The sequence below is a fragment of the Canis lupus genome, chromosome 7, assembly GCF_048164855.1.
Source record: "Canis lupus baileyi chromosome 7, mCanLup2.hap1, whole genome shotgun sequence".
Taxonomy (NCBI): domain Eukaryota; kingdom Metazoa; phylum Chordata; class Mammalia; order Carnivora; family Canidae; genus Canis; species Canis lupus.
Window position 1 is genome coordinate 70,469,818 of NC_132844.1, and position 23,350 is coordinate 70,493,167.

The 23,350-nt window shown below is 38.2% G+C and overlaps 1 protein-coding gene and 1 pseudogene across 3 annotated transcripts; both read left to right on the top strand.

The window, feature by feature from the left end:
- The first annotated feature begins 2,266 nt into the window (after nucleotides 1-2,266).
- Nucleotides 2,267-23,253, top strand: BTNL2 (butyrophilin like 2). 3 transcript variants are annotated; one of them, XM_072833552.1, is made up of 10 exons: nucleotides 2,267-2,603; nucleotides 4,603-4,699; nucleotides 5,579-5,662; nucleotides 7,796-8,143; nucleotides 9,792-10,073; nucleotides 11,416-11,436; nucleotides 15,709-16,056; nucleotides 17,086-17,367; nucleotides 18,048-18,143; nucleotides 19,192-20,419. In XM_072833552.1, exons 3-10 carry the CDS (start codon nucleotides 5,584-5,586, stop codon nucleotides 19,251-19,253), a joined length of 1,518 nt encoding a protein of 505 aa, XP_072689653.1. In that variant the 5' UTR covers nucleotides 2,267-2,603; nucleotides 4,603-4,699; nucleotides 5,579-5,583; the 3' UTR covers nucleotides 19,254-20,419. The 3 variants fall into 3 exon arrangements, with proteins under 3 accessions (XP_072689653.1, XP_072689654.1, XP_072689652.1); XM_072833553.1 differs by lacking the exons at nucleotides 4,603-4,699; nucleotides 19,192-20,419 and adding an exon at nucleotides 22,679-23,253; XM_072833551.1 differs by lacking the exon at nucleotides 4,603-4,699.
- Nucleotides 22,919-23,246, top strand: LOC140637257 (peptidyl-prolyl cis-trans isomerase FKBP1C-like; annotated as a pseudogene).
- Nucleotides 23,254-23,350: the final 97 nt, after the last annotated feature.

A 23,350-nucleotide genomic window follows, 5' to 3' on the forward strand; every position in this document is an offset into this window, starting at 1 on the left:
TTAGTCACCCTTCTCTCCACAATGTCACTCCCATTACTGAAACCTATACCTAAATAGGAATTTTGTGTCATGATTATATTCTCACACTACCTTTTAGGAACATTTTAATATGAATAGTGCATATATTAGCCTTATCCTTATTTTAAAGCTAAGGAAATTAAAGCCCTACAAATAAACTTATTCAAAGTAAAGTTTACCTAAATTCATAGCAAAACTAGAATTAAAATCTCAGATATCCTAAGCTCAAGATTCCTTTTGTCATACTGTCTGAGGGAGTCATGAATGTGTCATGCATGATAGCAGTATTTGGAGGAGGAAATAGTGAATCAAGTCTTGGGGAAAAGCCAGTGAAGGCCAAATGGTGAGCGTGTCTCTGCTGCCCTCTAGTGACCATGTATCTAGTAGATACATGATTCTTCTTCCCTTCTGTTCTGTCTTCTCTCAGATCCTTGTTCGGCCTGCCTGGTCTCCGCAGCATCTCCTGCCTTTTTCTCCCACGTGTCAACATGTCCCTACAAAAAACCGGACACCTGTAATTCATAGCATAATTCAGGACAGAGTTCTTATTTCCAAACTGGAAGACCTTGAGAAAGTATATGTAAGGGCTTTTTGAGAAGAGATGTACAAAAATTTAAATGAGCTTCCTTAAGTGGGCAGTTGCTACTACTGTGACTGACCATAAATAAAATGCAAAGGTAGGTACTAAAGATTTCTGGGAGAATTCCAGCATCCTATATAATTGAAATGATATGGAATATGTGCAATGGGTAGAATAGTTTCACACCACAAAGTTAAGTGTAAAAAATTTTCTGTATTTTCCTATTACTGATCCTAATTTTTATGTCAAGCGCTATAATGCCTTTTGGCAGAGGAATTAAGCTAGTAATTGCTGAGGAAAGTCAGTGGCATTCATAACAATTAATAATTTAAAAACATCCCTCTGCCTAGGGTTATTTCTAAGGTAGGGATGATGCAGGGTTGCTGTGGAAGGCTGTCCTCATATTTCCACCACTGACTCCCACTATACGCCTTGGTAACATCTTGCCTCCTAGTGGTCACTGTCCTTCCCACATTGGTGCTGATGTTCTTTTCACAACATCCTCTTGCTGTATCATTCCACACCAGCATTTTGGGTTGCAAACTTTCCCTCCAGCATTTGAGCCTTACAAGGTCCACCTCTTCTTACGTTGGGTGACTTTCCTTTGCTGCCTTCATGTTATTGTGGGAGAGGAAGTATGTGGCACTGCAGCCATTCTAGGAATCAGAAGTAAAGTGGAGCACTTGCCCCATCTACCTGAGAGAGAGAGTCAGGAGATCCTCAACAATGTTTAATTATTTTTCTCTCCTCTTCAAAATCCTCTTTCTCCACAGTGGGAAGGGTCTTCACCTACATTGAAAGATGAAGGGAAAAAAATCTTACATTAAGAATAGCAACTTCAAGTTAGGTGCCCAAATATGGGCTTATCATTCAGATTGTGAAGTGAAGACACTTCAGGAAAAAAAATAAACTCAAACCATATCACATTATAATATCACAAATGCTTATATTTTATATTGAAATGAACATCTAACATTAAATTTTAAATTATTCTGGAGAACTCTTGAATCCCTGAGAACATCTCTGCGGAACCCAGGGAGACTTGCACTCTGATTCAAGAAAATTGACTTAAGGGAAATTTAAGGGAAAATCTAACCTAAACAAAGACACATGCCAAAAAAAAAAAAAAAAAAAAAAAAAAAAAAAAAAAAAAAAGAAAGTGTGCCTGTAGTTTTAATCATTATTATTTTTGTGCCCAAACATCTGGTTGATAAGCTTATTAAGTTTTCTTAGTATCTCAGAGTCAATATCTGACTCAGCAAAGAGGGATAGAGAATCAAGATAAAAAGAGCAATAAACTTGCACATATGAGACCTTAGCTGGGTGCCATGATGTTGGGGAGGGTAATTCCTTTCTTTAGCCTGTTTTCTCACCAGTAAAAGCAGAGATGGGGCATTTGCTTTTCAGTCTTGCTTTTAACTCTAATCCCTAGCAAACTGCATTCAGAAGCAAACTCGACAGTAGGTGGGGGGACCCTTGATGTGTGGGAGGTGGAGAAAAGGTTGAGGACAGACCACCACTACTAGGTGCTGTGTGAGGGCCAGTTGGAGATGGCACAGACTAGTTGTCAAATTGGGCCCAGTGTTAGTGCCCTGGCTTTCTGGGCCTGGTGAGGAGTGTTAATGTCACAATCTCATCTGCAAGCCTGAAGAACTCATAACGAAACCCAGTCAAAGTCCACTTGTCGGAGTTTCACTTTTCTGAGGATTACAGCCAGTAGGAGGTGAACACGCTATTCTTTTTGGAATCTCATGTTCAGGGTGGGCCTCCAGGACTAGGTTTGTGCTAGTTTAGGTGACACAGCACAGTCTCCCTTCACCCAAAGCCAGGGGTCACTGGGGGCTACCTCCACACCATCTGGCTGTCTCTCAGTTCTCACGCCAGTCAGCACCCTCAGGACCCTGACCTCCTTTTGGACACCTTCTGCATGGATGAAGGGTACACCTGAGACCCACTGAGAAGACCCAGCAGCTTCTGGTTTCATCCTGAAGGAGAGAAGAGACACGTGAGTGGCTTGATGAGTCCCTGGCAGCTGATGACCATGGGAAATTGGGGAAGTCTACTAAGATGAGGAAGTGGAGCATGTGGACAGTCAGCCCCCACAGGAAACTCTGCTACTTGCCATTATACCTTCCAACTTTCATCAGATACTTGTACCCCACTCCATGTTTTTCAAAGTCTGCCATAGCTTATGTGATCCTTATAGTATTGCTGTGCAGTGGGAGGGGTGAGGGCACTAGATTACAACTCAGAAAAGTAGGCTCATGTTATTCATTTGTCATGCATGTTGTTGTGCTTGTGTCTCTGGGCCTCACTTGTGTGTCATGTGGTGATGATACAGCTGAGAAAATGTTAGGGATGAGAGGAGGGAAAGGAGAGTTTCAAGAAAATAAAAGGAGATTCTCAGGTCACAGAAGTAAACACAAAGTCACCTGTCTTCCAGAATTCTTATTTTACTTTGCTTTCTCTCTATAAAAATGTGTTAACATATAATCAATTATATCTATTTTTAAAATTAATACAGATATATAAACTTCAAATTTTGTGAACTTAATAAATTTATTCTCACCAGGTTATTACTGTGGTCACTTGGCATTTTGAGTATTTAACATTTGAGGTTTTTTACTGGAAAAAAAAACCCACCTCTAATGACCCATGACATATAGTAATTTGTAAGTTTATTTGGTAGTAATTGTAACAGTGACCTTGGAATTCAGAATTGTTATTCACCTCAACACATGCTACCACTTATCACTCACCATTCCATCTTAACATTAGACTTTATTCAGAAAATTAAATGAAACATGGGTTTTTGAACATTCAATGATATATATACATATTAGATCACATTTCTTGACAATACCCAACTTTACCATATTCTGATTCTCAGCCTATATTCAAATAGTAAAATAGAAATGTCAAAAGCCTTGTAATGAAAATGTTTTAATTTAAAGTTTGCAGTGTAAGTCCAGTTGTTTATTTACAAAAAATCTGCCAAAAGTTTTCATCATAGATTTATGATCTATGGCAGTGTTATTCCTTGGCATTATTGACACTTTGGGCTGGATAATTCTTTGATCTAAGGGCTTTTCTGTGAATTGTAGGATATTTAGCAGCACACTGAATGCCCTCTTACCCCAGTTATGACCACCAAAAACTTCTGCAGAAATTGCTAAAGATCCTCCAAGGGCAAGACTATCAATTTTCCCATTCAGAACCCTAGTCGAAGGCAGTTATTCCCCCCCGTTTACGCTTGCTCATGAATTTGTCTCTGAGCACCAATGAAGGTTAAGATGCATTTTCACAACTTTCTTCAAATGCTTTGCTAATTTGAGCAATTTTTTTTCCAAGTTACATTTGTAGGTTTCCCCCTGTTTTAACTTGAAAGACCTAAAGGAACACATTTATCTATAAACCAGTTTGTAGCAAATGTGCGTCCTTCTTAGTTCACACGACTGAGTAGTGGTGCTTGGGATGAAGTTTGCAGGCTTTATTTGCTCTTACCTGGTGGAACGAAAGGTTTCTGCTTTTCACAAGAGGAGGCATTGGCAATCCCCTTCATTCGGAGGGGAAGTGACTGATATGTATCCAGTGGTGAGCTACAGGCTGTCTATGCTGTCTCCTAACGCTCAGTCCTATTTTCATATTGATATTTGTGGGTTTTTAAAAATATTTTATTTATTTATTCATAGAGACAGAGACAGAGAGAGAGAGAGAGAAAGAGAGAGAGGCAGAGACACAGGCAGAGGGAGAAGCAGGTTCCATGCAGGGAGCCCGACATGGGACTCGATCCTAGTTCCCACGATCACAGCCTGGGCTGCAGGTGGCGCTAAACCGCTGCACCACCTGGGCTGCCCTCATAATGATATTTGAACGGCCTTTGAGATCTAGGTGTTGTGACTGGGCTTGTATCAGTTTCCCTAGAGCTATTTTAGATGAAAACATGCATTTTAAAAACAGTTATAAATAATCTCCTGAATCACTTGGTTTATACTCTATTTCAGTGACTGTTGCTTTTCCCCTGCCCTCTGGAATCTTACTGGCATTAGCTTCTGGGGAAAGAGAAGCAATCATCAGCTCCTGAACAAGTCCTTCTAGTTGGTGAGAGACAGTAAGATCCTCGACACTCAGATGGATTGAGTCTTAGGCTTCTTTCACTCTGCATTTCTCAGTTTTCGAAATTAAAGCTGGCATGTGATTTTTGTCCTGGTAGTCTTAAAACTTTTTAGCTGTGTGGAAATATTTTTATAATGCTGATGTAATGAACATGTTGGGTTTGCCAATCTCTGCAGTTGGGCTATTTCTTTTACTCATTCCTATGTGTTTCAAGACGACACTGAAAGGCCATTGAGGGTGGTCTCCTTGGAGGTATCTTACTGTAGTACCATTTCCATCACTCTTTCTTTCCCTTTCCAAGGTGAACCCCAGACCTTGGCCTCTCCCAAGGCACTAGCGATGGCTTCCTGGTGGAAGAGTGAGGATGCAGAGCCTTCTTGCTCTTTCCTGTACATCTAGGAGAGGGTAGTGATGAAGAACTTTGCAGGAGGGGCTGGGAGGAGGGCAAGAAAAAATATCTGAATCCTACCCTATAATTTCTGCCTGCTCAGAATAAATGGACCTTAGAAAGTTTTTAAAAACAAATAAATATTGTTGTCACTTTAACTCAGGAGGGCTTTTCATTTCAATCAGAAATCTTCCCTCAGGCCTAAAAAATAGTTTAAAGAGGCCTAAAAAATAGTTTAAAGTACAACACACTAAGTAAGTACTTAGTGTACTTCACAGCGCTTACTAAGTAAGCAGTCAGAAATGATCCGTAACCATAGAGAAATTGAACCAAATCCATTCCTTGTTTGACTGTGGAGGCGCTGATGTTGTTGATTCCTCATTGTGGTTATGTAGCTGTTGAAAACCACAAAGTGAGCTTGCTCCATTATAGCCTCATTTGGGTGTACTCATATTTTTCTCTTGTGTTTTTTGCAGGGAGAATGGTGGATTTTCCAGGATACAGTCTGTCAGGTGCAGTTGCCTCTTTCTTCCTTGTGCTGCTCACCATGAGACAGCCAGGTAGAATGCCGGTCTTCTCTTTACTGTATACCCCGATGCCCCAGCAATACAGTCCACATGCAGAGTTCCAGATCAAAAGGGATAGGACAATATTGGACTGAGTGTCCAAGAACCAAAGCATCTGTGTTCCAGAGGGTCCTCAACTTCCAGCTGTGTTACCTTTGAAAAGTTACTTGAGTGCCTTCTGCCTTAGTTTCCTCATCTTTGCAATAAGAATAACAACATACCTATGTCTTATAGGCTAGGACAGGCTTTAGAATTAAATGAGGCTGCACATGAAGTAGTATTTAGAACACATTAAGTTATTCATCTATTTTTCTGTCTCCATGCAGGACAGCACTTTGGGAACAAGAAAAATGGCTGCTTCTTACCATCAATTAAGCAGCATAAAAATACTTGGAAACAAGAAATTAGAAATTTCCATTTCTTGGAAATCTCACTGGCTGAATTGTACCTTATAAAAAGATTATGAAAATTCAGTGTCAGAGGGAAATATCAGAGTCCCCAGAAAAGTACAGCAAAGCAGAAGTGGAAAAAACAGTGGACAGGGGACCAGAAGCGCAGGCTCCAGACTGAGGGCTGCCAGAAGCTATGTAATGTGGCAGGAGGCTGTCCAGCCCTCTGTATAAATCAATTTCCTAACCTGTAAAAGAAGTTAATCAGATGGATTAGCTTCAGATTTAGCTTCGTATTTAGATTCTATAAATGAAGAATGCAAGCGGGCCTCCCGTAAGTTCTATACTGAGCTGTTGACCAACATCAGTTTGATATTATCAGCAAGGGAGCAAGTTGAAGTTCCTTCTTGGGATGATTGGATGTGGCAGAGCAAGTGCAAGTGGCCCTGGAGCATTTTAGGAAGAGAAAGAATATAATATATATGACTTATGAGATTATTAAACATCATAACACCTGGATTATTAAATATCCTTTCGATTTGCAGATAATGACAAAAAGGTCAAACATGACCAAAAATTTTATTAAAAGGCACAGATTCTCTAGACAAACTGCTGTCTTTAATCCATCACAAAAAAATCTTCGCAAAAACAGCATTGTACATATAAAGCTCCAGTAACTGGAGTCTTGCCTGTTCCAGACCAAAAATCTTTTTGGTTTTTATACCTTATCTTATTTTATTCAAATACCAGTCTGATCACACATGGTCCAAGAACACTCAAATAATAAGCCACATAGAAAGAGATGTTAAAGATTGGTCTTCAAACATTATAGCCAATGATCCACACCTGCCTATGATCTCACTGACATAAAACCACATCCACACCTCGGTGGCCACCAAACCATTCAGCAGAGCTTCCTTAACTGTGAGCTGTTTGAAGCTACCAGTTTGAGCACTCTTGACTATTTTTTTCAAGCTCTGAATAGCTGTAGGGATCTCAGCAGGGGTTGGAGGAACCAGCTCAACCCTGGCATAGTGCCAAAATGTGGCCAATCCAGGCTTCGAGTAAGTCACAGCAGCATTCACCAGCACCGGAGGCTTCTCAGCGAGGTTACGGGATGAACTGGGCCATGATTCCAGGATGGAAGTTCTGTCGCCCCGGACCCAAAAATCTTTTTAAGTTAAAAAATAATCCCAGTTTCTTAACTAGAACTTTACTCCTGAAAAGCTGAAAAATCGAACAAATTTATTTTAGGAAAAATGATTATGAAATCAGTCACTAACAATATAAAGTGAAATCATTAATTATAAAATAAATTACTATAAAATATAAAACACGAACAAAGTTCTCAATGTAAAAAAATCAATTTACACATTAACTTCTTTGAAAATAAAAACAACCCAGAGATGGTGGCTTTGGTACCTTAAAGATGAAGAAATTGAGATTCCAAATCTCAGACCTCACTGAAAATAATGGGTTTGTCCCCCCAAATCACACAGCTGGTGACAGATTTAGCACTAACACTCAAATTTTTGAACTGCATGCTATTTTCAGCACACGAAATTGTCTTTTTAACAGCCAAATGTGCAAAGCATTGTGCTAGATTTCTCTAAATCACTGAAAATAAAGCCCTCCCTCCTCCAGATGCCTCCATTTTGATAGATTGGACATCCCAAAGCAAGCATATTAATCTTCCAATTGGCATTTTCTGGTACCTCTTTTTCACTCTGTTTTGTAGAAAACTGGAGAGTGATTGGTCCTACACATCCTATCCTGGCCAGGATTGGGGAAGATGCCCTACTAACCTGTCAGCTCCTCCCCAAGAGGACCGCAATGCACATGAAGGTGACCTGGTACCGCTCAGAGCCCAGCACACCTGTGTTTGCACACTGGGATGGAGCTGATGTGACCGAGATGCAGATGGAGGAGTACAGAGGCCGGGTAGAGGTGATAAAGGATGGCATTCTTGAGGGAAAAGTGACTCTGAAGATAAACAATATCCAGCCATCCGATAATGGGGAATACTGGTGCTGTATCCAAGAGAATAACTATTGTCAAGAAACAAGCTTGCAGCTTAAAGTTACAGGTGAATATCTTGGAAAAGACATAGAGTCTTGGAGGGAGAAGTATATTAATTTATGGTAAGCTTATGGCAATGAACTGAAAAATAAGTTGAAAAATTCCCTTTCAATCCTCCAGGTAATTCCTAATGACCAGTCCTCTGTCCTGATTCCTTTGAAGGCAAGTGATTCTGAAGTCTTCAAAGCAAGCTCACTTATAAACAATCTTCTCGAATTTAACTTACACAGTATTGACTATTCTGACTATTCTTGACCACTAATTGCAATCCATGACATCTGGTCATTAGCAATTTTACTGAGGCACAAATTTGTGCTGTATCAGGCTGGTGTGTTAGGGCAGGTCAATCATAGAGTGAGTGAGTCTAGCTAACTGCCCAGCAACCATATCTCAATGGAATGCATTGTTATCTACCCACCCTCCAATATGCAGTAACTAAATGGGAAAATTGTCTTTCTTTGTGGAATGCTCCCGGTTAGAAAGCTAATGCTGGGAACAAAGAGGTTAAGAACTTTATGTTTTTATTGAGATGCAATTGGACATCCCCACTGTGAATGACGGGCTTTCGTCTGATGTTTTTGTATTAGCAAAGTGGGAAACAGTTAAGAAAAAGGGGATGACTTACAAAACTATTTGTCCTAGGGGAAAAACACGTATCTGAAAAGTAAATAATTATATGGCAAGAATAATTCCCTGGCAAGAATAATTCCCCCACATGCTAAAGAGAAAAACAGGCAAATCTATTTATCTTCTCAGGGAAATAGTTCTCTAGAGATATTACCATCTCTGACTCAGACTGAGGCTGCTTCCTAACACCATTTTTTCTTAACACCCATGATTATTATTGTTATGTTCTAGGTGATTGAAGATGGATGGAAGAATCTATGTATTTCTGAGGTGTGGAGAGAGGAAAGCAGCTGTTCACTATCAGGAACCTTTGAAAATAAACCACACATTTTCTAAGGCTGTAGATGAAGGGAGTGAGTCTCTTTCCCTCAGCAAGTGATAGAGTTATCATCTATGGGAAATATAGTCCCTTTGTTTGGGTTTGAGAGCGATTTTGAATAAGGAAAGAATTTCATGATTACATAAAACTAGGATTTCTCAAGAACATTTTCCCATTGATTGTAAGGAATACTTAGAAACCAAGGCTCCTCAAGGGCATCTACATGCCCAGGTTATCTGCTTGCTCCCTAAGATCACAACCACCAACAGAAAAAAGTGAAGAGTAATCCCCATTGAGATGATTTCTAGCTTTATAGTAAACATTCTAATTAATCAGAGTCAAGATATCATCTAAAATGCCACACAGAGTTTGTAGCATGGGAAAGTTCAATGAATAAATTTATAACACATCTTTGTTGGCAGTTCTAGTGACATAAGCAAAATGTCATTATGTCCCTTTCTCTTATTCTCCTCCTGTCTGGATCTGAAGAAAAATACTGCTCATATGCTAAAGTTTAAAGATCCAGAATGGGGAACAAGCAAAGTGTATATGAAATCCAATTTGAATGGGAAGAAGACTTTTGGATGACTTGTTCCCTGGACCCATGAACTCCTACCCTCTCCCTATGAGCGATTTTACTGGGATCTTGGTTTCCGTGATTTGTGCTTCCATGGTCTCCAGGCCTCAGGGCTGTGTCTTTCCTATACAGGTCTGGGGTCTGCCCCTTACATCCACATGGAGGCACCTGTTGAAAGTAGAATCCAACTTGTGTGCACTGCAAAAGGCTGGTTCCCAGAACCTCAGGTTTATTGGGAAGATATCACAGGAGAGAAGTTGCTGGCTGCTTCTGAGCATTTAATCCAATATGAAAATGGCCTGTTCTATGTGGAAGCCACTCTTGTGGTCAGGAATGACTCTGTGGAGAATGTGTCCTGTCTCATCCACAACCCCATCCTCAATGAGAAGAAGAGCTCAGTCATCTCCATTCCAGGTCAGAGCTCTGTCTCTAGGACCAGTGTATTCAGATTAGCAGGAAAGTCTCAAAGGACAGTTCCATAGCACCTAATATTTTTTTATCAAGGAAAATATCTAAAATTTAGTAATATGTATTAAAAAGTATAAACTATTTATGACTGGAATATATACTATATTTTTATTAAATAGTGATTATTAATTTGTTTAGTTATTTTCAAATTCCACCTTTTCTTCTTTCTGAATTAATTTTCTTTACTCACATATACATTACATGATAAAGAGAATAAAACTATATTCTTTCAATTAAAATGCTTTCCTGTACCACATTGTGCCAATTACTTTTAAGAACCTGTCATGTGAAGATAATCAGAGATGGAGACAGCTATTAAATAATAGTATCTTACTTATAGCCTCATTTATAAATAGCAATAAAACAACAGTTAAAAAGGCACAATACAATAGTGGAGTGTTAAGTATCTTATGTGACTATAAATTATAGCATTGATGAAACATGCTATTTTCAAATGATTTTAATGGTTGAAAAAATCCTCATGACGGACTATTTATATAAAGATTACATCTATCTATTACCTATCTACCCACCTATGTATCTATCTATAAACATTTCCAATCACATAAGGAATAATGGCTTTAAATAACTTAAAACTGCACTAAGACTTTTGGTATATCTTCTATATTTAGATATAGAGATTTAGTTATTCTTACTTATATAAATGGATATATTAAATAATTTAAAGAAAACATCATATGTGAATGTTAAAAGCAGCTGAATATATATTATATAAATGCTTTATATGTGTTTTATCTTTCAATTTGGAATTATAGGTGATAATTACCTATGTCCATATATTTTTATAGCTTTTATGCACTTATAAGAATATGTATCAGTTTGACAAGATATTAAATATCAATATGTTCAATATCAGCAGAAATAAACTATGGTGGGGTAATAGAACTGAGAGGCTTTTATTGGAAATAAAAGGAAAAACAGCTGGATCACTAGGTGATCCATGGGAAGGAATATTTTTCTGTGTTTAATTTCTTCTTTATGGGGGCACCTGGGTGGCTCAGTGATTGAGCCTCTGCTGTTGGCTCAGGTCGTGATCCTGGGGTCCTGGGATTGATTCTTGTATCGGGCTGCCCACAGGGAGCCTGCTTCTCCCTCTGCCTGTCTCTGCCTCTGTGTCTCTCATGAATAAATAAATAAAATCTTAAAAAAATTTTTTTATGAATTGAGCTTATCAATAAAATTTAGAACTTTTTTTCTTTTTAAATATTTTCTCTCCTTTCCCTTAGATCAAATTCCTTAATATATTATTCTTGTTTTTTTTTTCCAGAGAAATTCCAGAATGAGCTAGGTAAGTAGATATTGGATGTGCTAGTATAGAGGAGACCCTGCTTGCCCCAAAGGGAAGCAATAACCTCAGACAAAGCCAGTGGGAGCTACCATGACAACTCGTGATCCAGAAGAGAAACTGAGGCATGACTTTACCAAGTCAAGTTCAGTTAGTATCAGAGGGGATTGACAAAACACAGGCCTCCACAGGCTCCCTCAGGTACCTTTGCACTTCATGACTAAGTGTTCACGGGGACCCCAGTAAGCCTCAGATGGACACCTATAAAGGGCACAGACATAATCATTGCTTTATTTGGCTGGAGGAAAGGGTGCTACCTGTGTGTGTAAGGGATGGTATAGAACAGACTGTGGGACTCTGGGAACCCTTTTAAAATCTTTCTAGTGTGAAGGCAGTGTCATCATGGTAACTAGAGTTCCCCACCTGTCACCTCAACCCTCTGGCCCTGCTGTGGTTTCTGCACACCCCAGTGGATCCAAACCTCATCACTACTGGGAGGGAGCCATAACTTTCCCAGATGTAGCCTGGAACACTGCCTGAGGCAATCAATCATTTTCCTGTTTTTCTTTTTCTTTCTTCACTTAACAGTTGGACTGCAGTATTACTTTACTGTACCTAAGGTAAAGATAAGTGGTTTAAAAAGTAACCAACTGATATCTGAGCCTCTTTCAGTTTCTCCTTTGCCTCCTTACCACTTCCTCCTTTCTGTGACCTCTTCTCCCAGCCCATGATAACCAGCCTGTTTCCTGCCCAGATACATATGACCTTGTATCACTTGTTTTCCACTAATCTCCTGCTCTCCCTCCACTCACTGGTTACAGAAATGTGTGTGTGCGCATATACCTATGTGCACATTAGGTGAGCTTGAGCATACTCTTCAGCCCAAGTAGGAAGTTTTGAGGAAAATCAGGATGGCAAACACACCCCAATCTCTGCCAGAGTTCTAGTGTGACACTTTCGACCTCATTAGGCCATAAAGATAAAGAGAAGGGCCTCAGGAGGGTCAAAGGTAATTCCACAATCCATGGACAGCTGCACCCTGGTAAGCTGTACCTTCCAAGTCAGATCCCCTGTTGCCTGGGCAGCATCTGCTTATAATAAGACAGAAACCTTGACCAGAAGAACTTGTTAGTTACAGACCAGAATGTCGAGCCAGTGTTTGGGGCAGGTGGACACATGGCTCTGTCCCTCAGGAAGACTTTAGGTGAAGAGTCACTCTGAGTTATTTGAACCAATTTGACAGGTCCATTGGAGACCCAGCATGCTAAGTACAATCTGATGTTGTGTTGTTCCTAGTGGTGCTGACCTTCTGGGACCACAGTAAAACATGATGAAAATATGGAGCTCCCCCTGGCTCCCTGTTGGGTGGGGGATACAGGGCTGCGCCCTCAGGAGCTTTGAGTGCTGTTGATTGAGGACACCAGGAGCTTCACAGATACCACTGTGTTAATCCATGAATTAGAACTCAAACACAAGGTCCCACTGCAGGTGGCTGCTGGCAGACTAAGCTTGCTGTAGAAGTCCCACTATGGCAAATAATCTCTTTTTAAATTTAAATTTTAATTAGTTAACATACAGTGCAATATTGATTTCTGGAGTAGAATTCAGTGATTCATCACTTATATCCAACACCCAGTGCTCATCACAAAAAATGCCTTCCTACATACCTATCACTCACCTATCCCATCCCCCACTCATCTCTATCAAATAATCTTATTATAAAAATAATGACTAATTTAAAAATATTAATTATATGCCTGGTGTGATGCTAAATGCTTTTCAGAGATTATTTCTTTTTCTAACAATAATTATTTTTTAATTTTTTTGTTTTTATTTTCTTAATTTAAATTCAGTTTGCCAAAATATAACATCCAGTGCTCATCTCATCATGTGCCCTCCTTCATGCCCATCACCTAGCTACCTCATCTTGCCACCCACCGCCCCTTCAGCAAACCTCAGTTTGTTTCTCAGAGTTAAGAGTCTCTCATGGTTCATTCATGGTTCATCTTCTTTTCTAAGTTTTCCCCACTTAGTTTCCCTCCTTTCCCTTATAGTCCCTTTCACTATTTCTTATATTACATGTGTGAGTGAAACCATATGATAATTGTCTTTCTCCAATTAACTTATTTCACTCAACATTATATTCTCCAGTTCCATCTACGTCAAAGCAAATGGTAAGTGTTCATCCTTTCTGATGCCTGAGTAATATTCCATAGTGTGTGTGTGTGTGTGTGTGTGTGTGTGTGTGTATCACATCTTCTTTATCCATTCATCTGTCGAAGGGCATTATGGCTCCTTCCACGGTTAGGCTATTGTGGACATTACTGCTATGAACATTGGGGTGTAGATGTTCCAGAGTTTCACTACATCTATATCTTTGGAGTAAATACTCAGTAGCACAATTGCTGAGTCATAGAGTAGTTCTATTTTTAACTTCTTGAGGAACTTCCATGTTTAATTTAATCTCTGATGTAGTGTCAGGCTCTAAAACTCTGGATATGATATGATATGATATAATTAATATATTATATAATATAAAAATATAGCATATTGAGGAAATGAGAGCCATCTTAATTGAATATGCTGTTTGAAAGTGGATTATATGACATGATGATGAGATTATCAGGTTTCAAAGAATTGGTATATTATTCAGCAAACTGCACACTCCAGAAAGGATTTAATTTTCAGTGAATATTTCAGTAACATTCAGGGCACTTCAGTAACATACATATAATACCCCCCAAATAAAACAAAACAATAAATGTGAGCACAAACTGTGTGGAAGGCTATGGATAAAAGTATCTAAAGAAGATTATTCAGAGCTTATCTCAAGGAGCTTGTATTCTAGTAGAATATCAATTTTTAGCAGATTGAGTTGCATGATTTTTTTCCTGTACCTTAAACTTTATTTTCTACTTGAATTCTGAAATAACAGAAGTTTCATATATCTATAATGCATCTACTTATATGGGTGATGGAGATTAGGAAATTGTCTATTTTACTAAGTAATTTACTGTAAAATATATGGAAGGAGAAATAGCAGCAGACTAATCCCTAGTTGAATTTTTTCTGAATCCTACTTTCATCTTCAGATTTTAATGGATACATTTGCAATGGAGATATTGTTTTATGTAAAATTGAAAGATAAAGCAAACAAAATGCTGGAAATAGTTGGGAGTCAAATTTTAGCTAGAATAGAAGGGAATAATCTGAAAATTAATATTGTGTAAGTTTTCTTTCTAAAGAAGTACCTAGCAGATTTTATCTAATTACATTTTCTCTTTGGTCATTGACTCCCATGTAACAATATACAAATTTATGCCCATATACCTATTAGAAATTATCATAACCTATGTGAAAGCATTTTTATCATTTGATAGATAAGGATGACTCTCAATTTAGAACAGAGAAAAACTAGCATGGCCAGAGACTGATGAACTGGAAGCGTAACATAGTTTGGGGTCCAGGAAAGACATCAGGGAAAATCTCCAATTTTCACAATGGGAGTATTAGACTTTTTATGTATTCATTATTGTTTTGTGTTTTGTATTTTGGCAACATCCCCAGTTCTTGCTCTTACAATGTTTCTCAAAATAATCTAAGCACATTGAACCTGGTGTATGTTGAGAGCTCCACATACGTGGGACTTCAGGGAACTAAAATATGGTAGTTGGGTCTGACTTATAAGGTATAAAAATCAAACCAGGGGAAGGTTTCTTCATATTTCATTACTAAAAATCCACCTGAAACTCATCATCATCCCTTCTCTTTATCAAGGCAATGGGATTGGATTCTGTGCCTTCACGTCTCATGGTCTGCATGCCTTCACTCACACTGTATAGTCACCCAAAAGTTTTATATAGATTATTTTGTTTAACTCAGAACAATCTTATGATTTTGATGGTAATATATTTATTTCACAGTTTAAGAAATTGAGGTATACACAGATTGAGAAGTAGTTTAAGGTGGTCGTACAGATATGAAGTGATAAAATGTTAATTTTATTCTAGGAGTATTAACTGCAAAATTATTTTATTGGGTTGTAATCTGAATAAAATAGGTAGAGGCAGGTGTGGGTTCTATTAATAGTTCCTTTTTTCAGGGACAAGGTCTATCCTGATTCCCCTGAAACCTCCCTCTCTCTGCAAGATGACCTGGTGCCTCACAGCTCCCCGGGATGCCCATGAGTCTAAATCCCACTGGAGATGTTCTTACTGATGACACTATTTACTCCATGTTGTGTCTTTATTGTGTTTTGTCTATTGTATCTCATAGCTTCCTTAAAAGTGATTGGACCTTCCCAGCCCATCCTTGTCAGAGTGGGAGAAGACATACAATTAACCTGTTATCTGTCCCCTGAGACTAATGCACAAAGCATGGAGGTGAGGTGGATCCAATCACACCGTTATCCTGCTGTTTATGTGTATGCGGATGGGGAACATGTGACTGAAGAGCAGATGTCAGAATATAGAGGAAGGACAGTGTTGGTGAATGATGCCTCTGAGGAAGGGAGACTGACTCTGCAGATACACAATGCTACAGTGTCAGATGATGGGCAGTACCGGTGCCTTTTTGAAAAAGATGGTGTCTATCAGGAGGCCAGTTTCGATCTAAAGGTAGTAGGTAAGGATTCCAGATATTTTGGATTCAACCTCTCTTCCTACTGCTTTAACATGCTAGTTCTTGGAAATTTCCCCTGGCACTTGAAATTTTTGGAATGTCCATTCGCTTGTCAAATTTATATGCATAGGAACTGTAGTACATACTTAAAGTTCAGTACTTAATGGGCTTAAATGGGCCAGATTTAATTCTCTGGGTGTAGAACTTGTACACTCCCCCCAGATCTCTGTAAAATGACCATACAATTAGTGAAATTTGAGAATTTTACTCCCGAACTTTACACAGAACTCATTATTTCACAGGGTGTTCTTAAAATTCTGGACAATGAAAAAAAATTCTGGACAATGTATATAGTTACTAGGTAGAATAGTTATGTGAAGACTAGACTGCATTCACATACAAGCAAAAATAATAAGTATCAACAGAAGTGGCAGGATGGAAGAAGAAAGACAAAATTGCTCCCTGCATCATAATCCCCCCCGTTTATATTTGTGAATAAGAGTTGACTTTTCAAGGTTAGCAAATAAGGCCAACATCTTGCATAATTGATTTGTTTCTCCCACTGATTTTGGGTCTCAATCATAAACATATTCATGAAATATCCAGAGGGGCACATGTTGAGAAGTTAAATGGACTCTATCATTTTTTGCCACTGGATGCACATATTTATAAAATCTGGATATTTGAGAATATTCTTTTACTCACTTTCTTTCATCCTATCCATGTGATTCATGTCTTGGTCAAAACTATTTTGTTTTCAGATACAGAAAAGACTGGATTTAAAATTTATTGTTCCTCTGACTCTGAGGATGACTTTAGGAACACACAAAAAAATAAAAATAAAAATAAATGAGCATAACAAACCTAGAAACAACTCCAGCTAGTCTCATCCCTAAGTGGAGTTTAATTCCCCTATAAGCTTTGTTCTCTCAACCAAGCCTTTGAATCCCCCTCTTTCTTCTCAGTGAAGTTACTGACTATATAACCACTTATTAGACACTCTAGGTTTTGTTCTTGATCTCCACTCCGCAGGTCTGGGTTCTTCTCCGCAGATCACCATAAAAGAACAAAAGGATGGAGAAATAGAGCTGATATGCAGTTCAGAAGGGTGGTTCCCAGAGCCCCATGTAAAGTGGAAGGACATGGAAGGAAAGATAATACCAGCATTTTCAGAGGTTATGACTGAAGGCAGCCATGGGCTATTCCATGTGGAGACATCTCTATTGGTCACGAATAGCTCTATTGTGAATGTAACTTGTACCATTAGCAACCCCCATCTTGACGAGGAGAAAATGGCAAATTTTTCTCTCTCAGGTTGGTGATTCCATGTGTTTCTCTCAACTTTGGGAAATATATATGAAGACAAACCCAAACTTATTTTATTGCTCTACTATTTTTAAATTTTTATTTTCTTCTCTCTGATAAAATCATCTGCTATCTCTTACAAAACTGATCATCAGGACACCTGGAGATCCTACTGACCTCCTTTGACTTGACTAAAGCCCTCAGGTTTTATTGTTGCACATACACTAACTTCTAAGAATTGACTCTATCATCACTGTAAGGATAAACTCTCTTCTTCTGATATGAAGCCAATATCACTTTGGGTTTTTTTTTCTTTATTGTGAATTGTCTTCAGGATTAGAAACTTGTTTTTCTTAATACCATCTTCATGCTTGTGGATTAAATAATTTTATCCTTTTGCTATTCTTGTCATTCCAGTGATGGTGGTGATATAATTGGAAAAGAGAAGGGAAAGAAATGTGTGTGTATTTGTATGTGTGTGTATTTCTTACAGGAGCAAAGGGTAAAGCTAGCATAAACCTTGTGTCTTTCCTCAGCTTTTGCAGAGTAGGGAGGGACAGATCAGCTTCCTTCTTGAGAGATCCACTTCTCACCCTCCTCTCTAACTGAGGAGCTGCTTAGATAAAAAGAACGATCTTGGAATTTTTCCAGTTTCATGACTTAATGGGATTCTGGGTTTTCCATTTTAGAGCCCATGATGAATTTTTCATGGAAGATAGTGCTTATTTTGGTATTACTTCTTGCTGCACTTGTGGGCCTGGTCAAGAGAAAAAGCTGTGAAAAAGGTAAGTCAGGTAAATAGTCAAGTATGGAGTACCTTTTGTAGGAGCAGCCTTGCTGTGCACTTTCCCTAACTTCTCTTTTCAGCAGTCACATAGGAGAGGAATTCAGTGAACATTCAACAATTAATGAAACATGAGAGTCCATGGCTTACGTTCAAAGAGGATCAGTGCTGAATGATATCAGAATTTACAGTGATAATAGAAGCAAAAGGATTAAAAGACAATAATTTGATCCCTCAGTTAACATTTCCAAGTTACCTAGTTAAGGGAGAAGAAAAAAATAGCATAGCCATCCATTCTTTAAAGGCTGAGAGTTGAGACTCGACTGAGATTCTGTTGGTATCAATATTTCACTAAGATCTTTAAAAATATGGTAACTTGCTTATTGAGGATTCTTGCTCTGTGGATGAAGAACTTCTATGTGTGATAGGTTGTTTTGTGTGCCCTATAAAGTTCCTTCACTTCAAATTTCTTATGTCACTGTAACTTTGGTTTGCTTGTTTGGATGTTGGTATCATGGAATATATTTAAAATACTCGCCACATTGGTTATTATCAGAATGGATTTTCTTTCTCTACAGCAAATATGACATTGTATCTAAATACCACTCACTCAGGACTGATCTTTTCTGAGGGATACAAGCATGTGACCCATGAACATTCATGTAGCCATACATCCTACAGAGATTTGACAGCTTGCTCAATGTGCCAGGCCAAGAAGGGTTCATGTCAGGGAGATGGTACTGAGAAATAGAGGTTGGGGACAAGACTGTATGGGTCTCAGGCATTGCCAAGGACTATATAAGGAGGGAGGGAGTCATCCCTGTGTCATATGAGAATGTATTCAGACAATGAGTTGTTATAGAAACCAGTACTGGGCCATTACCTTTCCTCCATGCATCCTCTCCATAAAAATGGCTCTAAGAAGGGTCAAAATCTTCCTTGACTAGTCTCTGGACACTTTTCCTTTTATAACATGACCAACAAGTGTTCTGTATACACTTTTCTTTTCTGAAACTCTATACATCTTCATTTTTTGATCCTTAATGTAGGTTCTCCTGACAACTTTCCTACACCCAGAAGATTTTGCAACATCTCCAAGGGAAAAAAATAACCTTGGATTCTGGAAACAAAGCTTGTATTCCAAGTCCCAGTCTTCTTCTTTTACCAGCTGCTTGAATGGGCTCACACCATCATCCAGCTATCAAATCAAGATGCTTTAATGTTACTCTGGCTTCAAATCTGATCTAGAGACTGATCCCTTCAGAGAAATACCCTATCCCAAGCTCTCTGATAGCCTGCCACTAATCACAACCTGATATGGTTAGAAAATCCAATGGGAAATGTAATTAGGCCTAGACTGTTTGATAGGTTTCTTTATGAAGCTGACAATTTTCCAAGTGGGTATGAGGAAGTGAAAAATACAGGTAAAAAAGAGTAAAAGAAAATAAAGCTGAATAGAAGGAGGAAATCTGATCACTGAGATATAATCTTGAATATCATATGAAATGTAGAATTCCTATGCCAGATTTTTTCAGAAAGTGGAGACTTGGAGTGGAAATTTTTTTTAGAAATTATATTCCAAGACAAATACCATATTATTTTATTTATATGTGGACTATAAAAGCAAAACAAATGAATAAACAAACAAAAAGCAGAATCAGACTATAAATACAGAGAACAAATTGATGGTAGCCAGAAGGGATGGAGTAGGGGTGTGGGCAAAATGGGTGAAGGGGAGCAGGATGTACAGGCTTCTAGTTATGGAATGAATAAGCCACAAGAATAAAAGATACAGCTTAGGGAATATAGTCAATAATATTATAACAGTGTTATATGGTGACAGATGGTAGCTACACTTGTGAGCACTATATAATGTTTAGACTTGTCGAATTACTATGTTGTACACCTGAAACTAATGTAACATTGTGTGTTGACCTAAATAAAAAAAAATTAAGGAAAAAGAAATTCTAGTCCAAGAAGAAAATTAATTTCTTTTCATTGTATCTATATGAGATGATAGATGTTAACTAAATCTGTTGTGGTAATCAATTCACAATATTTGCAACTTGAGCCATCATGCAGCACACCTTAAATTTATATAGTGATATATGTCAATTATTTTGCAATAAAACTGGAAAAAAAGAGAAAATTTTGTATTGTGTATATGAAGATGCCAATTTTATTTTTAGAGCAAAAAAGTGCACAATTAAAATTAATAATTATAAAATAAATAAGCATAAGCAATAAATACAACACATAGTAAAAATATTTTAAAGCCATAATAAATTAAAGGAGAGAAACTGTAGAAGAAGAAAGAATATGGAAAAGAAAGACTTGGAAAAGTCTTGAAATCTTCTGAAGTGAGAATTAGGAATTCCTATTAATGACACTGCTGCTTTCTAGGAGGTAGCCATGATAGTCATTACTGTCCTTCGAAAATCACTCATCTATCACATCCTGTAGTGTCTCTTTTGGTTCACTGAATTTTTTTCCTATTTTTTAAACTCATATGTTTATGTTTGAAACTATATTCTCCTACGTTTCTTTGACTTAGTTTTAAATTTTTTCAGTAGTGAAATATATATAACATAAAACCCATCATTTTAAAGTATACAATTCAGTGGTATATATATCTTCACAATAGTGTGCAACCATCATCAACATCCAGTTCCAGGATATTACTCCAGAAGAAAACTCCAAACTATTAAGCAGTCACTACCCATTTTTCTCTTCTCCCCTGACCCTGGCAACCATTAATCTATTTTTTTGTCTCTATGAATTTACTTATACCAGTTATTTCATATAAATAGAACATAAAATATATGGATTTTCTGTGTCTGGCTTTTCTTTTAACTTAATATTTTTAAGGTTCATCCATGTTGTACCATGTACTGTACTTTATTCCTTTTTAAATTAACAATTTTTATTTTTTAGGAGCTGTTTTGGGTTTATTGAAAAATTTAGTGAAAAATCCAGAGCATTTCCATATCCCTCCTCTCTCTCCCCATAATTTCCTATTTATGCCTTGCCTTGGTATGGTACATTTATTCCAACAGATGAACCAATACTGATGCATTATTTTCAACTATAATCTCTATATAGGGTCCATATTAAGGTTCACTTTTTGTGTGTACATTCTGTGAGGTTTGACAAATGATTTACCACTTTTGGTACATTAATATACCCTTATATGTCCTTTATATTTTTGAAGTCAAATTTATTAGTAAATGTGTTGACTTTGCCTTAAAATATTTTTTTCTTAAAATATTTTTAATGTTATTCTATTTTGATTTAATGAACTAAAAATGTTTTATTTGATAAAATCTGAAGGTTAACTACCTCCCCTCTTTTTTGTCTTCCTTCATGATCAGTCTAACTTTTTGCATGTTAGTTTTATGTGCTTGTGTAGGCCCAATATGTAAATATATAGGTTTTCCCTAGGAAGGTCTCAAAAAAAATTGTGTTTATCAGTAAAATCCTTTCACTATGTATTAAGAAATATGTTTTTCTTTAGCTCACCAAATAGGGGATTAATTTAATTTCTCAGTTCCAATGTCAATTAGAAAAACCTTGGAGGGGAGTGCCTGGGTGGCTCAGCGGTTTGGTGCCTGCCTTTGGCCCAGGGCGTGATCCTGGAGTCCCGGGATCGAATCCCACATCGGGCTCCCTGCATGGAACCTGCTTGTCCCTCTGCCTATGTCTCTGCCTCTCTGTAAATAAATAAAATCATAAAACAAAGAAAAACCATGAGGAAGGAGAATGTTGGTGGCTTGATCAAGACACTCTAATCACTGATGCAGTCACTATGCCTGATGGATGAGTGACTGGATTGGCCCATCAAAGATCCAGCTCCCTGTCACTCCTAATGCATAGGGAGCTGGTTGCAGTCATGCAAAGCATGGTGACTCTCAGAAGAGATGTATAGATTGGATGCAGCTCAGTTTAAAGGAAAGGACTAGAGGAAACCAGAGACCAAATTTGTTAACCTCTCTGCAGAACTTTTTCCTCATTGTTAGTAGACATTAAGTTCCTTTAGGGCAGTGATATTTTTGTGTGTGTGTATCATCACAAAGTAGAAGAGTGACATATATTAGTTGATCAATAAACATTTATGAAATAGAGGAATAGATTCATAAATAGGATATTTATTTAATATTTTATCTTTAGAATACCCTGTGCTGGACTGTAGAGATCAAATGCATAGCAAGGCATAATTCCTGCTCTAATATAGTTCTTTATTCTAGTAAAGTCTTTCTCTTTGTTTTTTGAATGTCTTATTATTACCTTATAGAGCTTACTCAGAATGGGATTGCCAGAGCAGTCCAGCAGTAAATATTTAATTAATGGAGTCAAGTGGTGAGTTCATGGTCACTACTTTGTCAGGAACTGTGGGCTACTTGGAGACCCTTCATTGCTTGTTGATTTACCCATCCTTAGAGATAAGGATATGATGGATGATGTTATCCCTGGTATTTCTACAACTATGATTCCAATATAACATCAACCTTAACATTTTATTTCATTGCCCACCTCTAGCTTTTGATCTCCAGTCTCGAAGCTTAGAAGAACAAAATCCATTAAAATGAATGGAGGAGCAAGGGCACCTGGCTGGCTCAGTTGGAGAAGCCTGGGACTCTTGATCTCTGAGTCTTGACTTCAGGCCCACAGTGGGCATAGAGCTTACTTAACAACAACAACAACATTTGAGAGTCAAGGAGCCGCCCCCAGGTCACCTGATCGTCAGTCTGCCTGATCAGTGTCTGCCACCATGGCACCATGGGAGTGCAGGTGAGACCATCTCCCCAGAGTTGGGCTCACCTTCCCCAAGCACAGTCAGACCTACATGGTGCATTACCTGAGGATATTTGAAGATGGAAAGAAATTTGATTCTTCCAAGAACAGAAACAAGCTCTTTAGGTTTATGTTAGGCAGCAGGAGGTGATCTGAGGCTGGGAAGAAGTGGTTACCCACGTGAGTGTGGGTCAGAGAGCCAAACTGACTATATCCCCAGACTACATCTATGTGTGATGCCACCAAGAACCCAGTCATCATCCCACCAAATGCCACTCTCCTCTTTGACGTAGAGCTTCTGAAACTGGAATGACAAGAATGGCCTGCTTCCTGAGTTCCCCATTCGCTGTGCCTGGAGGGATCTGATGCATCTAGACACAAGCATGAATCCTGTGGAGGTTTTCCTGACTTTCCACT

Coding starts and splice junctions, on each gene's coding strand:
- BTNL2 (XM_072833552.1), top strand. CDS start 5,584: ATGGTGGATTTTCCAGGATACAGTCTGTCAGGTGCAGTTGCCTCTTTC. Junction 17,368..18,047: donor GGCAAATTTTTCTCTCTCAG/GTTGGTGATTCC, acceptor TTTCCATTTTAG/AGCCCATGATGAATTTTTCA. Junction 18,144..19,191: donor GAGAAAAAGCTGTGAAAAAG/GTAAGTCAGGTA, acceptor TCCTTAATGTAG/GTTCTCCTGACAACTTTCCT.